Source organism: Euprymna scolopes, chromosome 16 (assembly GCF_053919585.1).
Source record: "Euprymna scolopes isolate OS-2025 chromosome 16, ASM5391958v1, whole genome shotgun sequence".
NCBI classification, from domain to species: Eukaryota; Metazoa; Mollusca; class Cephalopoda; order Sepiida; family Sepiolidae; genus Euprymna; species Euprymna scolopes.
Window position 1 is genome coordinate 110207915 of NC_136497.1, and position 17568 is coordinate 110225482.

Here is a 17568-nt window from a genome sequence, read left to right on the forward strand (position 1 = left end):
AGAGGGTGCCCATTGGCTGGGGGCGCAACTGCGGGGGGACATCTAAAGGAACGGTGATTGGCATTGGGGTTGTTCGGGGTGTGACCGTCTATGCTTGTCAGAATGAAAAGTGGGTACGGGTGAGCAAAGGCTCTGCCCAGCCGTATCGCTGTCGATGGGTAGGACGGTTCGGCGCCGGATCCTTTGATGCTTGAGCACACTAGTACTGAGGGCACTCCTGGCAGTTCATCACAAAGCCAGTGTCGGGAGGGGAGTTGGGGGCAACAGGAAGTTTCGACCCGCCAACTCTGTGAGCACGAGTATCGGTCACTTAGTTAAATACCAGCTTTTTTTTATTTAATAGCATTAAGAGAAATTAATAAGTAGCATGAAATTTATTTTAGAAAAAATAACACACTTTTTATCAGAATATCTTCTCTTTAACTCACAGGGCGCGAAATGAGGTGTAATGGGCGTGGGCTGGAGCAGATAATTACATTCTAAAAATAATATGTATACCGCTCCCCATGTGGGGGTACCAAATTGGTTAAAAGGGAAAATTGTTCCCAACTCGCATTTAGGTAAAAATGCACTTTTGTAAATGATTGAATTTGTTCAAAACATATCGCTAAAACTAAAAACAAAACAACACCTAAGTAAATCGCGATATATCCAGACAGCTAGCGAGATGGTCCAGGGGTAAGGGTTTAGGCTCATTATCGTTGGGTCCTGATTTCGAATCTCGCTAGATACAGCCACTCTGATGAGTTGTAGACGACAAAACACGTGTCTGTGGCGATATGCACAGGCAGAGACAACCTTCTGTAGCCGTCATAATTGTTGACGGGAGAATTTAATAAAATTCGTCAGAAAAGCCGGGAGGTCTCAGTCAAGAATGGTTGACTGGAGAATAAGTAGACTTGGAGGTCAACATAGACAGGCGGTAATACCTATCATAGGTAAGGCCCGGGGAGCTCTGTTTGGTGTGGTCGCTGAGGAAAATGTCGAAAGTATCCAACAAAGATTGAGAGCCGTGGAAAACGGGCAGAAGATATTAGCCTATGTAAATGGAGCGGTCTCTCCATACTTAATATAACGAGAAGGGCAGTGACGGAAAATAGAGCGACACTTAAGCACCATTATGGGGCGGTTTGATCTCCTGCAGGTATATCAGTCATAAAGGCTGACTATACAATCTAAGGGGACACAGGGTGTGGCTCCCCAAAATGCCACGGATGGGCATGCGCATTCTAGGGTTGACGCCGCAAACATCCTCGAGTAATTGAAGCCTGTTGTCTAACGGTCCGCAGTGCATGACTTGAACCCCATGACCCACGAACCAAAAGAGAAAGGGTACGAGAGTAATACTCTATAGGATAGAGCTTAGATGACTCAGACAAAAAACACCGACGGTATCAAGTGTAGGTTCATAGATGGGAGTAACGGTGGAAGGTCTGAAAAGTGTAAGGATGATGGTGTAACAGTGTGTGGTGTGAAGAGATGGGTAAATCAGTGTGTGTTCAAGACGCCTCTTGGAGACCCCTGACCCCAGTGGGAATGACCCTTGTCAAGGATCACAGAGGGTCAGCACCTGTCCGGCCAATCCAGAAGCGAACTGCGAAGAACTTTGACCTATTCCAGCCTTACGTCAAGAAGAAGAATCTGCTGAATTTTTTTTGACACCATTTAGTGGTTCAAAATGTAGGACTTTGTTGAGAAAAAAAAAGACAAAAAAAAAACACATTTTTTTTTTATGACTATTCTTTTTCAGGATAAATGAACATTGAGAACACAATTCTAAGAAATTGGACTATTAATTAACATTGAAAACTGATTTTTTTTTTAGGACATTCTGTTAATGAACTTTTGGTAATGAATTTACCGCAACAAACTTTGTTAATGGACACATGGAACTAAGGCAGTAGCCATATATAAGAATTTAAGAATTTTTTTGTGCATGATATCTGCATGTGATTTTTGCTTTCAGGGTAGGCAGCAGCAGTATTATTAGCTATGAGAATCTCTTTGGTTGTTGAGGACATGGGGCGTTGTCCTCATATTGAGAATCGCCACCCCATGTGGGGGCAAATGTAACACCAAAGAGAGGCAGCGTGAAATCGTCAGTGACCATTAACTTTTAGTTAAGATGCAGTAGTATTAGTTGGGAGAACTTCTTTGGTTGTTGAGGACATGGGGCGTCGTCCTCATATTAAGAATTGCCACCCCATGTGGGGGCGAATGTAACACCAAAGAAAGGCAGCATCAGACCATTAGGGTCGATGTGACACTTTTATTTAACGTTAACATTTTATTCCGGGCAATATCGGGTAATTGAAAGATAGATGTTAAGATCTTATTCCGGGCAACACCGGTTAACTAAAAGATATATGTTAATATTTTTTTGTCCCGAGCCGACATCGAAAAAGAAAGCATTTCAATTCTGCCAAAGTATTTTTTTCCCTTTCTTCTTCAAAGCATGATTCGATTGTTGATATTTTTTCTCTGATCTCGCATAGACGCATTGGTCAGGCTCAAAGAACGCGCTGACCGTTGACAAATTCAATGACACAATTCATGTGTCAGCTGAGAGAAACAACAAATAGATTATGCTTTTTGCTTTAAACTAAAAACTACATTGGTTATCAAAACAAAGATAAATAATTTCTTTGGAATTAAAATTTCACACACGCATTTGTCGGCTTCAAAGAATGTTTTTTCGAATCAAATATTAAATGATTTGGTGTAACTCTGATAAAACCATTTGAACCCAAAATGACCTTTCTAGTGTTTTCATTCTCAAGCCGAATCGCAGTTTTGAAGTTTAGATCAAGAGATTTTTTTTTGCCACCGACAATGTTTAATAACATATTTTGTCGAGATGTTAACAGAATAATAAATTTGTTTATTTCCTTTGATAAGGACAAGTGTCACATCTAAGGGCAGAATTCATGAAGAATTTTTTTTTCTGGACGCAGTTTTCTTACTTACGTGGTTATCGTGTATTGCGCAGTTTCCGAATTATCCAATGAGAGAAAACTGGTTATTTTCCATCGGGCGTTTTTGGTTGATCGGGGAGGAGTTAGAATTATTCTTGGATTGTGGGAGGTGGCCAATTTTTGTTATCAGTCAAATTATCCAATGAGAGAGAATCAGACGATTTGGTTATTGAGCATTCTGATTGGTCGGGAAGGAATTGGTAATTGTCGCCCTGCCCAGTGCTCTACTATATAAAGACCAAGAAAGTCAGAATTAAAACAGATTCAGATTCAGATTTAGAACAGAAGTCGGAGCAAAACAGAGCGAGTCTGAGAGTCAAGCCACCTCACCTCTTCTCTCTCTCTCTCCCCTCGCCTATTGCCCGATAACTAAAAAGGGTTAAGTTAATAAACTTGTGAATTCCAGCAAGTGGAAGCCCCACTTAGAAGTTTAAATGCTTGCTTACAAATTCATACTCCAAACTGTACATATGTTTGTATATAGTGCTTTTATGGTTTTCTTTTAATACATTCTATATAACCCAATCTCCGGAGTCTTTGTTATTCAAAATTCTTTGATGTGCTGATGTTTTCATTATTATTTTTTTTTACTTGTGAAACTGCTTCCGTCAACGAGCACCCGGTATCTCCGAAGACAAAATCTCTAGACGATCACAGAAGATCCGGCCTTGTGGACATTGCAGCAAAGACGATTCCACCAACGCACTGAAGAAGGGCTTACTGGGTGACGCAACGTACCGGTGCGGTTTCATACAAGTACCACGCGCGTTTTGGTGAAAGAGCTTACCGACGCCACCAGCCATGTTCATATACGAAGAAACGTCTCTCGGGAAACGCCCAGGCCAGGCAGTAGGAGCGGCAGACACTCCTGGCAAGAACAACACTCGTCGCACCCTGTACGTGACTGATAGAACCACTGGTATACGATTTCTCGTTGATACCGGTGCGGAAATTAGTACCATCCCTAAGAAGTTTGTGAAAGAGAAGCGTCCTCAATCAAACCTATTTCTACGCGCAGTGAACCACTCCTCCATTCCTACTTACGGAGAGACATCGATAACATTAAATCTTGGATTACAGCGCGCACTACGTTGGGTCTTAATCGTCGCAAAGCTACCCGTTCCAATTTTAGGGGCGGATTTTCTGCACCATTTCGGCATCCTTGTAGGTGTCAAACGTGACAAACTCATTGATAATTACACTGGACGTTCCGTGCAAGGCATAATCAGTGGGTCGACCGAGATCAGCCCAGTTATACGTAAAGACACCACGGATCCGTATACAGATTTGCTGCGAGGTTTCCTGGAATTAACTCGTCCTACGTTTAACGGTGACAAAGTTAAACATGATGTCACTCATCATATCCAAACAAGGGGACCGCCTGTGAGCGCGCGCCCGCACAGACTTAAACCCGATCGTTTAAGGGCGGCTAAACAAGAATTTCAGCACATGTTGGATTTAGACATTATTCGACCCTCTAATAGCAACTGGTCATCGCCACTCCACATGGTGCCAAAAAAATCAGCCGGCGAATGGCGCCCTTATGGGGATTACCGCGCACTTAACAGTCGCACTACTCCGGACAATTACCCTATTCCGCATCTGCAAGACTTTTCTAACTCGCTTCACGGAAAAACAGTGTTCTCCAAAATCGACCTTGTTCGCGTGTACAACCAGATTCCCGTACACCCAGAGGATGTTTCTAAGACTGCGATCACAACTCCTTTCGGCCTTTTTGAATTCTTACGCATGCCCTTTGGATTACGTAATGCAGGGCAATCTTTTCAAAGCTTTATCGATGCAGTTTTGCGAGGACTACCGTTCGTCTATACATATATCGACGATCTCCTCGTGGCAAGTGCATCAGAACGTGAACACTTACAGCATCTGCAGCAGTTATTTCACAGATTGACAGATTATGGCATTATTATTAACCCCCAAAAATGCGAGTTTGGAGTTTTTTCACTTTCGTTTCTCGACCATTTAATCGACAAAGAAGGTATCTGTCCCCTTCCAGAGAAAGTCCAATCTATAGTCGATTACCAAGCTCCCACTTCGCTTCGTAAACTTCGATAGTTCCTCAGTTTAATTAATTTCTATCGACGTTTTGTGCCCCATTGTGCTGAAATCGCGCAGCCATTAACCGACGTACTCAGAAATAAAAACAAAAAAAATGAGGCGATTACATTAAGCGAAACGGAATTACGTTCCTTCGATAAGGTCAAGCAGGCATTAACAGAAGCGACAATGTTGGTTTTTCCCCGTCCAGATGTACCCCTAGCTTTATCCGTCGATGCATCCGACGTTGTACTGCAATAATTAGTGGATAATACTTGGCAACCAGTAGCTTTTTTCTCAAGGCGTCTTCAGCATGCTGAAACCAAGTACAGCACTTTCAGCAGGGAACTTTTGGCCGCATACTGCGCAGTTAAACACTTTCGTTACATGTTGGAAGGATCAACTTTCACGCTTTTTACGGATCACAAGCCGTTATCGCATGCTTTGCTTGCCAAGCCCAGAAAACACTCACCCAGGGAAGCTCGCCATTTGGATTTCATATCACAATTTACTGCGGATATCAAGTATATCAGAGGGAAGGAGAACGTAGTTGCAGATGCATTGTCGAGAATGCACATCAATGCCATTCAAGCGATTGACGAGATCGACCTCCACCAGATCGCCATCGACCAACGGGATGATGAAGAACTAAATCGCTTACGTCACTTCGAAAATCTAACTTTCAAGCAAGTCCCAGTACCTTGTTCCAACGAGACGAAATGGTGCGATGTTTCGAACGGTCATGAACGCCCCTATGTACCCCTTAAACATAGGCGAGCTGTCTTCTTTCAATTACACAACTTGTCACATCCTGGCATTCGTTCCACACAAAAGCTGGTGACTTCTCGTTTCATCTGGACAGCCATTAACTGAGACGTTCGCAAATGGACCAAGAGTTGCGTCCCTTGCCAGAAATCGAAAGTACAGAGGCATATTAAAAGTCCCCTTGCTACCTTCGCAACCCCTGAGGCACGATTTCAACATGTTCACATAGATTTAGTGGATCCACTCCCACATTCGAGAAACTGTACATACTTATTGACTTGCATCGACAGATTCTCTAGATGGCCTGAAGCCATCCCCATCACAGATATTTCCGCAGAAACTGTTGCCGAGCCCTGGTTACACATTGGATATCGTGTTATGGTGTGCCTCACACCATCACAACCGATAGGGGCAGACAATTCGATTCCTATCTTTTTTCTGAGTTGTCTCGCCTACTGGGAAGCAAACACATAAGGACTACCTCGTACCACCCGGTGGCAAACGGCATGATCGAGCGTCTGCACCATCAGTTGAAAGCAGTTATTAGAGCACATTCCGACCCTAACAGGTGGACAGAGTACCTCCCCTTCATTCTATTAGGCATCAGATCCACCATAAAAGCAGATATTGGCTTTACGCCTGCCGAAATGATTTACGGAACAACGCTGGACAGATGGTCGCACCGACCACTCCTACACGCATGCCTGACCCAACAAGTTATACCTCTCGTGTGAGGGAATACTTGGTGAAACCTTTTAACGTTGCCCCGAGAACACAGAACACACGCACTCACGTCCCCAAAGATATACAATCGTGGACTCATGTGTTTGTTCAGAGCGATGGAGGCATAGCTCGACTGCAAACACCGTATTCCGGTCCCTTTAAGGTATTGAAACGCTACTCAAAGTTCTTCGTTATCGACGTTGACAGAAGACGAGATTCAGTCAGTGTTGATCGCCTGAAGAAAGCTATTCTGGATGACGATGTGCTAGCACGCAAACGGACACAAAACACTGCAGTTCAGAACGGAAACTTCGATTCACCAGTTAGTACAACTTCTACCAGATCGGGCAGATCAGTGCAACGTCCTCACCGATTTGCTGTGTATACCCAGTGACTTTTCCACTTTCTTTTGTTCGACATACTGTCTAGTAGGGGGGGTATGTAGCATCTACTCCGGAACTAATTCTGACAGTGACATTGAACATTCACCGTTTCCGGAGAGCTCCAAAAAAAGACAAAAGAAAGCCGTGGCGCTAAATTCGAGGAGTCTCTCGCTCTCTTTTTGCTCGCGAACACCAGAGGAGTAAGACGCGTTACTGCCACGCTCTGTCGCTCATGCGTGACACACCCTGTGCCGGTTCCAATGGTGAAACCACACAAAAAAAAGAAAAACATTCTTCTTATCTATTCACTCCGCTCCTTACCCGAACGGCTTTTCTAAAGGAAATTAATTTATCGTTTCTTTCTAACTTAACGCCAAAAACATTTGACCAGTCGGGAAGGATTACTTCTTTTTTTTTTCGGACTCAAAATAAACACGAGTGTGATACACCAGGGCAAATAAATTTACACCTCTTATTAGAAGCTAAGTCTGATTATTTGTTTTTAATTAATTTTTCTAAATATTTGTTTTCTTATTAATGTTTTTGAAAAATTAATTTTAAGTGAGCTGTTTGTTTTGCCCAGCGAGCACCTCGCTTCACTAATGATTTTTGTATTTAAACTAACGATTTTTCTATTAAAACTAACGATTTTTTTATTATGACTAAAGATTTTTCTATTTAAATAACGATTTTTCTATTTAAATAACGATTTTTCTATTTAAATAACGATTTTTCTATTTAAACTAAAGATATTTCTATTAAAACTAACGATTTTTTTTATTATGACTAAAGATTTTTCTATTTAAATAACGATTTTTCTATTTAAATAACGATTTTTCTATTTAAATAACGATTTTTCTATTTAAACTAAAGATATTTCTATTAAAACTAACGATTTTTTTATTATGACTAAAGATTTTTCTATTTAAATAACGATTTTTCTATTTAAATAACGATTTTTCTATTTAAATAACGATTTTTCTATTTAAATAACGATTTTTCTATTTAAACTAAAGATATTTCTATTCAGACTAATGTTTGTTCTAATCTATCTAACGATTTGTCTATTCAAATCAATGATATTTTGCTATTTAAAATAACGATTTTTCCATTTAAACTGAAGATATTTCGATTTTAACTTCGGATTTTTCTATTTAAACTGAAGATATTTCTATTTAAACTAAAGATTTTTCTATTTAAACAAACGATTTTTGTATTTAAACGGTCGACCTAGACGAGAGTACCCAAAATGGCCGACCAGTTAGGTAGAAAGCGGACACTTAGAAAACGTGACCGGATGTAATGGAAGAAATATCTCATGTATTTAATTTAAGCCGTCGTTTCGTATCTTACAACATCGTATCTTACAACATATACAACAAATACTTTATTGTAACTTTTTCTTTAATAATCTATATTTAATAAATATTTATATAAAATTATCAGAATTGAAAAAAAAGCCAAGCTGGCAACCCTGATAGGCACTTGAATGTACTTTGGCAACACGGCTCTAGCTGAAATAATTTATTAAGGAAACAACGTAAATAAATAAATTAGAGAAAAGGGAAAAAAAACAATTTGCAACTTACCTGCATGGCGTCGTCTGCTGAAATTTACGGCAAATGAGTCGTTTATAAGATATGCATTTTTTTTTAACGGTAAATGTTACCTTACCAAAACAAAACGAAGTAAAAAAAAAAAACAAAAAAAAAACGGAAAATTCATCGGCTCTAGATGAAGGGAAAAAAAACATAACGAATGAAGGTTTTTGTTCATATTTTTTTAGACAGGGTATTTATTTAGAAAAGGAAAAAAAAAAAGGTTTTTGTCCATATTTTTAGACAGGGTATTTAGAAAAGGAAAAAAAAAAACATCACGAATAAAGTATTTGTTGTATATGTTGTAAGATACGATGTTGTAAGATACGAAACGACGGCTTAAATTAAATACATGAGATATTTCTTCCATTACATCCGGTCAAGTGTCATATCTCAGTCCTGGTCGGCCATTTTGGGTACTCTCGTCTAGGTCGACCAACTAATGATTTTTCTATTTAAATTAATATATTTCTATTTAAGTTAATGATATTTCTTTTTAAACTAAAGATATTCCTGTTGAAACTAACGACTTTTCTATTTAAACTAAAGATATTCCTGTTGAAACTAACGACTTTTCTATTTAAACTAAAGATATTCCTGTTGAAACTAACGACTTTTCTATTTAAACTAAAGATATTTCTATGTAAACTAACGATTTTTCTATGTAATCTAAAGATATTTCTATTTAAACTAAAGCTATTTCTATTTAAACTAAAAATATTTTTATTAAAACTAAAGATATTTTGCTATTTAAACTAACGATTTTTCTATTCAAACTAAAGATGTTTTGAGAACGGTTTTTATGTTTAAACTAAATATACATCTATTTAAACTAAAGATATTTCTATAGAAACTTACGATTTTGCTATTTAAACTAATGGTATTTCTATTTTAACCAACGATTTTTCTCTTTAGACTTACGATATTTCTATTTAAGCTAAAGATATTTCTATGTAAACTAATAATATTTCTTTTTAAACTAACGATTTTTCTATTTAAACTTTAAAATAAGTGAAACCACTAAGATCTTAGCCAGTTAGGTAGAAAGCGGACACTTAGAAAATCGATTTTATTTAAAAAACAAAAACAAAAAAAAAACATGAAACAAGAAAAAATATTTTTTTTAAATATTATGGGGGGCTATAGTCTATTTTAAAAAACAATATCTCCTTCAAGAACGATCATAAAATGTGTTTTCAATCGATATTTATTCAATACGGGACCAGTTTTCCTACCTAGCGAAAGGGGACGAGTTTTCCGGGGTCGAGTTTTTCGGAGACGAGTTTTCCCGAGACGAGTTTTCCCGAGACGAGTTTTCCGGAGACGAGTTTTCCGGAGACGAGTTTTCCCGGGACGAGTTTTCCTAAATTCTGGTGCCGGGAAAACTCGTCTCCGGAAAACTCGTCTCCGGAAAACTCGTCCCCTTTCGCTAGGTCGGAAAACTGGTCCCTTATTGAATAAATATCGATTGAAAACACATTTTATGATCGTTCTTGAAGGAGATATTGTTTTTTAAAATAAACTATAGCCCCCCCCCCCATAATATTTTTTAAAAATATTTTTACTTGTTTAATTTTTTTTTTCTGTGTGTTTTTAATAAAAGCGTTTATTATGTTCATAAACGAGACCGCATATTTTTTTTTATATTAATATAAAAAGAATTTACTTATATACTGTTGTTTATAAAAGGGTAAAATCGATTTTTCTACCTCGCCGACTATGTTGTTTATTTAATTTATTTGGAATCGTTTATTTGGTAAAGAAAAAAAAACAGAAAACAAACAAAAAACATGTCGAGTGTTACGGGAGAACGAGAAATAATGCTTAGGGGGTCTTGATAATCGCTAAAAAATAGAAAATTAAAGAAATTACTGAGGGAGATTTGGTTTTAAAAAGAAAATAATAAATTTTAATATTTTTTAAAATATAATTTAGAGAGAGAGGGGGGGGGTAAAACCTATATCTCCCTTCGAAAAGCAACCAAAAAAAAAATGAAATTAAAAAGATTCTTGATAAACGATCGCGGAGTTTTCAATAAAATTGATTAATAAATTTATTTAGTGAATACTTTCTCTCTTAATGATTGATTTTAGAATTTTGAAGTAAAAATTTAAAAAATTAAAAATGAGTTAACGAGAGATTGTTAGCACATGGCATCCCTCGCATCAAAAAATATTTCGCTTTTAATTTATTAGTTAATTTTTGCAAAATTTGACAGGACGACAATAAATGTTGATAATTGATAAAATCATAATTTTAAATAACGCATGAGTGCATTTGGTATGACAGAAAACAAAAACATAACAACAAAAAACTATCTAAATTAAAAAACAAAACCAAAAGCGTAACGAAGAATCGAACGAATCGCTCCCTGTTTTTTAATTTTTGGGTTTTGTTTTTTTTATTGTTTTTATGACTCCAAAAAACATTCGTTAAAATAAGAACAAAAAAAAAAATTTGTAATTAACTTTGTATGAACATAATAAACGCTTTAAAATAAGTTAAACCACTAAGAACTTAGCCAGTTAGGTAGAAAACGGACACTTAGAAAATCGATTTTATTTAAAAAAAAAAAAAAAAAAAAAAAAAACATTAAACAAGTAAAAATATTTTTAAAAAAATATTATGGGGGGGGGCTATAGTTTATTTTAAAAAGCAATATCTCCTTCAAGAACGATCATAAAATGTGTTTTCAATCGATATTTATTCAATTAGGGACCAGTTTTCCTACCTAGCGAAAGGGGACGAGTTTTCCCGAGACGAGTTTTCCCGGGACGAGTTTTCCTAAATTCATTTAAACTACATATTTTTCTTTGTAAACTAAAGATTGTTCTATTTGAACTAACGATTGGTCTATTTAAAATAAAGATATTTCTATTTAAACTGAAGATATTTCTATTTAAACTAATTTTTTTCATTTTAAATAAAATACTTGTCTCATTAAACGAATTTTTTTCAATTTAAACTAAGGACTCTTCTATTTTTACTAAACATATTTCTAGTTCACCTAAAAACGTTTTCTATTTAAACGAAAATATTTTCTATTTAAACAAAAGATTATTCTATTTAAACTAAAGAAATTTCTATTTAAGCTAAACATTTTCCATTTAAACTAAAAATATTTCTGTTTAAACTAAAGATATTTCTATTTAAACTGACGATTTTTCTATTTAAACTAAAGATCTTTCTATTAAATATGAAGATATGTCTATTAACACTACAGCTTTTGCTATTTTAACGAAAGATGTTTCGATTTCAACTACAGTTAGTTATATTAAAACTAAAGATTTTTATATTAAAACTTAATATGCCACTATTTTAATTAAAGATGTTTCTATTTTAACTACAGATTTTTTTATTGAAACTAAAAATATTTCTTTTTAAACTAAAGATGTTTCTATTTAAACTAAAGATATTTCTATTTAAACTAAATATTTTTCTATTTGTCATAAATATTTTTCTATTTAAACATTTGAACTGAAGACTTTTCTATTTAAAATAAAGATATGTCTATTGAAAGTAAATATATTTCTATGAAAACTACAGAATGTTCTATTAAAACTAAATATATTTCTATTTGAACTACAGACGTTTCTATTTAAACTAAAAAAATTTCTATTTAGAGATTTTTTATTTAAGTAAAGATATTTCTATTCAAACTGAAGATGTTTGTATTTAAACTAAAGATATTTCTATTAAAACTAAGAATATTTCTATTTGAACTAAAGATATGTCTATTTAAACAAAGGATATTTCTATTAAAAATGAAGATGTTTCTACTTAACCGAAATATATTCTATTAAAACTTAATATTTTTCTATTTCGACTAAATATTTTTCTATTTGAAATATAAATCTTTCAATTAAACTAAAGGATTTTCTATTTAAACTTTTTTAGTTTAAATAGAAAATCCTTTAGTTTAATAGAAAGATTTACACATTTCTACATAAACTTAAGACGTTTCTATTAAAATCATTGATATTTCTATTTTACCTGAATATTTTTCTCTTAAAATTAAAGTTTTTCTATTTAAATTAAATATTTTTCCTATTTAAAATGACGGTATTGCTATTTAACGAAAGATTTTTCTATTTAAACTAAATATTTTTCCATTACAACAAAAGATTTTTCTATTTAAACTGAAATTTTTTCCATTTAAACAAGCTTTTTCTATTTAAACTAAAGATATTTGTACTGAAATTAAAAACATTTTTGTTAAAACTGAAGATTTTGTTATTTAAACTAAAGATTTATTTAATTTAAACTAAAGATTTTTCTATTTAAACTAAATATTTTTCTATTTAAACTAAATATGGTTCTATTTAAATTAAAAGTATTTCTATTTAAACTAAAGATTTTTCTTGTTAAACGAAAGATATATTTATAAAAACTGAAGATTTTTTTCTATTCAAATTAAAGATAGTTATATTTAAACTTAAGATATTTCTATTTAAATCAAAGATAGTTATATTTAAACTTAAGATATTTCTATTTAAAATATAAGTTTTTTTTTAACTATGGATTTTACCATTAAAAGTAAAGCTATCTCCATTTAACTAAAGATTTATTTATTGAAAAATTTTTAACTATAGATATTTCTTTTCAACCCAAAGATATTTTTATGTAATCAAAATATTTTTTTCTATTTAAACTAAAGATGTTTCTATTTAAACTCAAGATATTTTATTTAAACTAACGATTTTACGATTTAACGAAAGATTTTTCTATTTTAACTAACTTTTTTTCTACTTGAACTAAAGACTTTCTACTTTAACTAAACATACTTCTATTTAAACTAAATATATTTCTATTTAAACTAAGAGATTTTCTATTTAAACTAAAGATTTGTCTATTTAAACTGAAGATATTCCTATTTAAGCTAAAGATTTTCTATTTAAACTAAAGACATTACTATTTAAACTAACGATATTTCTATTTAAACTAAGGATTTTTCTATCTTAACTAAAGATTGTTCTATTTAAACTAAAGATTGTTCTATTTAAACTAAAGATTTTTCTATATAATCTAAAGATATCTCTATTTAAAGTAAAGATTTTTCTATTTTAAACTAAAGATATTTCATTTTTAGCTGAAGCTATTTCTATTACAACTAAGGATATTTCTATCTAAACTGAAAAATTTTCTATTTAACTAAAGATTTTATATCTAATATTTTTCTAATGATTTTTTTTATTTAAACTAAGGATTTTTCAATGTAAACTGAAGATATTCTTATTTAAACATCAAAAAATTCTTTTTAATCTGAAGATATATTTCTATTAAAACTACAAATATTTAAATAAAAATATGTAAATTAAAGATATTTTTATTTACAATGAAGGTTTGTCTATTTAAACTGAAGATATTTACATTAAAACTGAATATATTTTTATATAAACAAAGATTGCTTTTACTTAAGCTGAAGGTTTTCTAATTACACTAATTATGTTTAAATTAAAAGTATTTCTATTTAAGCAAAAGATTTTTCTAATAAAACGAAAGATATTTTATTTAAATTAAAATAGTTTTATTTAAACCAAAAGTTTTACTATTAAAACAACAGATACATCAATTTAACTAAGATTTTTCTATTTAAACTAAACAATTTTCTATTTAAACTAAAAATATTTCTATTTTTCAATTGAAACTAAACATATATCTTTTAAAATTAAAGATATTTCTATTTAAATTAAATATTTTTCTATTGAATCTAAAGATGTTTCTATTAAAACTGAAAAAGTTTCTACTTAAACTAAAGATATTTCTATTTCAACTAAAGATTTTTCCATTAAATCTGAGGATGTTTCTATTTAAACTCAATATTTTTCTATTTAATAAAAGATATTTCTATGTGAACTAAAAATATTCTATTGAACTAATGATTTTTATATGTCGAATAAATATTTTTTGTTTAATCTAAATATATTTCTATTTAAACTAAAGATTGTCTATTTAAATTAAAACTTTCTCTATCTAACATGACAATTGTATATTTGAACTAAAGATTCGTCTATTAAAACTAAAGATTATTCTATTTAAACTAAAGACTTTTCAATTTATACTAAAGATTTTCCTATTTAAAATATAGATATTTATATTAAAACTAAAGATATTTGTATTTTAAGTGAAAAATTTTCTATTTTAACTAAATATTTTTCTATTGATCTAAAGGTATTTCTATTAAAACTGAGGATTTTTCTAATTACACGAAATATATGTTTATTTTAACTAGACTTTTTCTATTTGAATAAACGATAGTTATATTTAAACTAAAGATATTTCTATTTAAAATAAAGATATTCCTGTTTAAACTACACGTTTAAACTAAATATATTTCTATTTAAACTAAAGATTTGCTATTAAAACTAAAATTATTTCTACTGAGAATAAACATTTTTCTATTTAAACTAAAATATTTTTCTATTTAAACTAAAATGTTTTTCTATTTAAAATAAACTTAAGATACTTCTATTTAAACTAAAGATTTTACTATTCAACGAAAGATTTTTCTATTTACACTAAAGATTTTTCTATTTAAACTAAAGACTTTCTCTCTAAACATACTATTATTTAAATTAAAGACGTTTCTCTTTATACTAAAGATATTTCTATTTAAACTTAAAACATTTCTGTTTAAATTATAGATATTTCAATATAAAAGAAAGATATTTCTATTTAAACAAGAGATTTTTCTAGTCAAACAGAAGATATTTACATTTAAACTAAAGATATTTCTATTGAAACTAAAGATTTTTCTATTCAGACTAAACAATTTTCTATTTAACCTAAAGATTTTTCCATGTAAGATAAACAATTCTCTATTGAAACTAAAAAGATTTCTATCCAAACTAAAGATATTTCGATTGAAACTAAACATATTTATTTTTAAACTAAAGATATTTCTATTAAAATTAAAGATATTTCTATTTAGACTAAAGATTTTTTTTATTTAACCTAAATATATTTCTATTAGAACTAAAACATTTTCTACTTAAACTAAAGATATTTCTGTTTAAATTAAAAACGTTTTTATTTAACCTAAAAATATTTCTATTTAAACTAAAGATTCTTCTATTGAACAAAATATTTTTATATAAAGAATAAAGATTTTTCTATTTAATCTAAACATATTTCTATTTAAACTAAAGACTTCTCAAACCTGAAAACTTTATATTTAAACTAAAGATTTGCCTATTTAAACTAAATATATTTCTGTTTAAACTAAAGATTTTTCAGTTTAAACAAAAGATATTTCTATTCAAGATAAAGATATTTATATTTAAACTAAAGATATTTTTAATTAAACTAAAACATTTTCTAATTAACCTAAATATTTTTCTATTTACATATAGTTATTTCTACTAAAACTGCAGATGTTTCTAATTAAACGAAAGCTATTTTTTAGACTATATTTCGATTTTAACTAAAGATATTAAAGATGTAAAACTTAAAATATTTTTATTTGAATTACAGATATCTCTATTTACACTAAAGAGTTTTCTTTTTAAACTAAAGAGTTTTTACTATAAAAAACTAAGATACTTTTATTTAAACTAAAGATTTTTCTAAACTACAGATATTTCTATTTAAACTAAAGATATTTCTATTTTAACTTAAAAAAATTTCAATTCAAACTAAAAAAACTAAAAAAAAAATTCTTGTCTTTTTCTCTCTTATTTTTCCTTTTTTTTCCTGCTCCAACAAAGTCTACCGACCTACTTCACATACCTCAAAACCTCAACAATCATGACAAATCTCCAAAAAAGAAACACGAATAAATCTAGAACCCCATCCTCCAACATAGACCCCTACTACCAGGCCTCATTCTCCAATATCAGGAGTCTACGTTCCAACCTTCCAGAGGTTGAAACACAATTACAGGAGACGAAACCGGACATATTCTTTCTAAGTGAAACTGGCATAGGGCCAACCACTTCTCTAGACGAATTCATAATTAAAGGATACTCTAACTTAACATCTAAATTTGACCCCCAAGATCGCCATGGGCATGGAATATATGCCTACATAAAAGATGGCTTTCCATGTGGTAGGGATATCTCCAGAGATTACCCTAATTTACTTTATATGTGCTTCCGGGTTGCACTAGCTTACACCACTGCATTTATATTTGCCCTCTATCGCCCCCACAACAGTGGGGTTACTATCTTTAAGAGCATATCTGAGAAAATTGACCACATCCTGTCTGCTCATCCTTCGGCTAACATTCACATTTGCGGCGACTTCAATGTCCATAATGTGGAATGGCTGACCCACTCAAATAAAACCGATGACGAGGGGAGGTTTTGTCATGATTTTGCCATTGCCTATGACCTCACTCAGATTGTTCACGAACCCACCCGTGTGCCCGATACACCCGGTCAATATGCAAGCCTTCTAGACCTTTTCCTCACAACTTCCCCTGAGCTGTGTTCATGTTCCGTTCTATCTCTTCTGGGATCATCTGACCACTCTGTTGTAGCAGTTAAGATAAAAATGAAATGTAATAAGACTTCAGACATACCTCTCCACCGTACTGTATATCGATACTCTATAGCTGACTGGGATATCTTCCGTACATTCATATCTGACCTACCTCTGCATTCCATGTTTAAAAAGGATGTGTCCTCTACAGTATCAGACCTGACCGAATGGTTAATTGTTGGCATAGACCGATTCATACCATCCAAAAAAATCCAACAAAAACCTAACATCCAGCCATGGTTCTCCCCTGAATGTGCTGCTGCCATCATGCACAGAAATCACTTTTTCCATAGCTACCAACGTAATAGATGTACTGAGACTAAAGCTGCTTTCAGGACTGCCAGCAACCACTGTAAAAGAGTAATAAAACATGCAAGAGTCTGCCCAGTCTGTTAAATCCAAAGTAGCTGAGTAGCGGCTTGGTTCCCACCAGTTCTGGCAAATAGCAAACAGGATCTTGAACAGAAGCGTGCATTCTATCCCAACTATCATCAATGGACCTGAGGTCATCTCGTCAGCATCAGACAAGGCCAGACTATTTGGAAAGTACTTTGCAGCTAATTCTACCCTATGCGACAATGGCCA

At 32.6% G+C, this 17568-nt stretch overlaps 1 protein-coding gene across 1 annotated transcript; it reads left to right on the forward strand.

Moving 5' to 3' along the window:
- Positions 1–6498: 6498 nt before the first annotated feature.
- On the forward strand, positions 6499–6915 carry LOC145296218 (uncharacterized). The gene has a single exon (XM_080142430.1). The coding sequence runs from the start codon at positions 6499–6501 to the stop codon at positions 6913–6915; it is 417 nt and encodes a 138-aa protein (XP_079998556.1).
- The last annotated feature ends 10653 nt before the right edge of the window (positions 6916–17568 follow it).

Bases quoted from the DNA above. Each gene is read 5' to 3' on its own strand.
- LOC145296218 (XM_080142430.1), top strand. From the start codon at position 6,499: ATGCCTGACCCAACAAGTTATACCTCTCGTGTGAGGGAATACTTGGTG.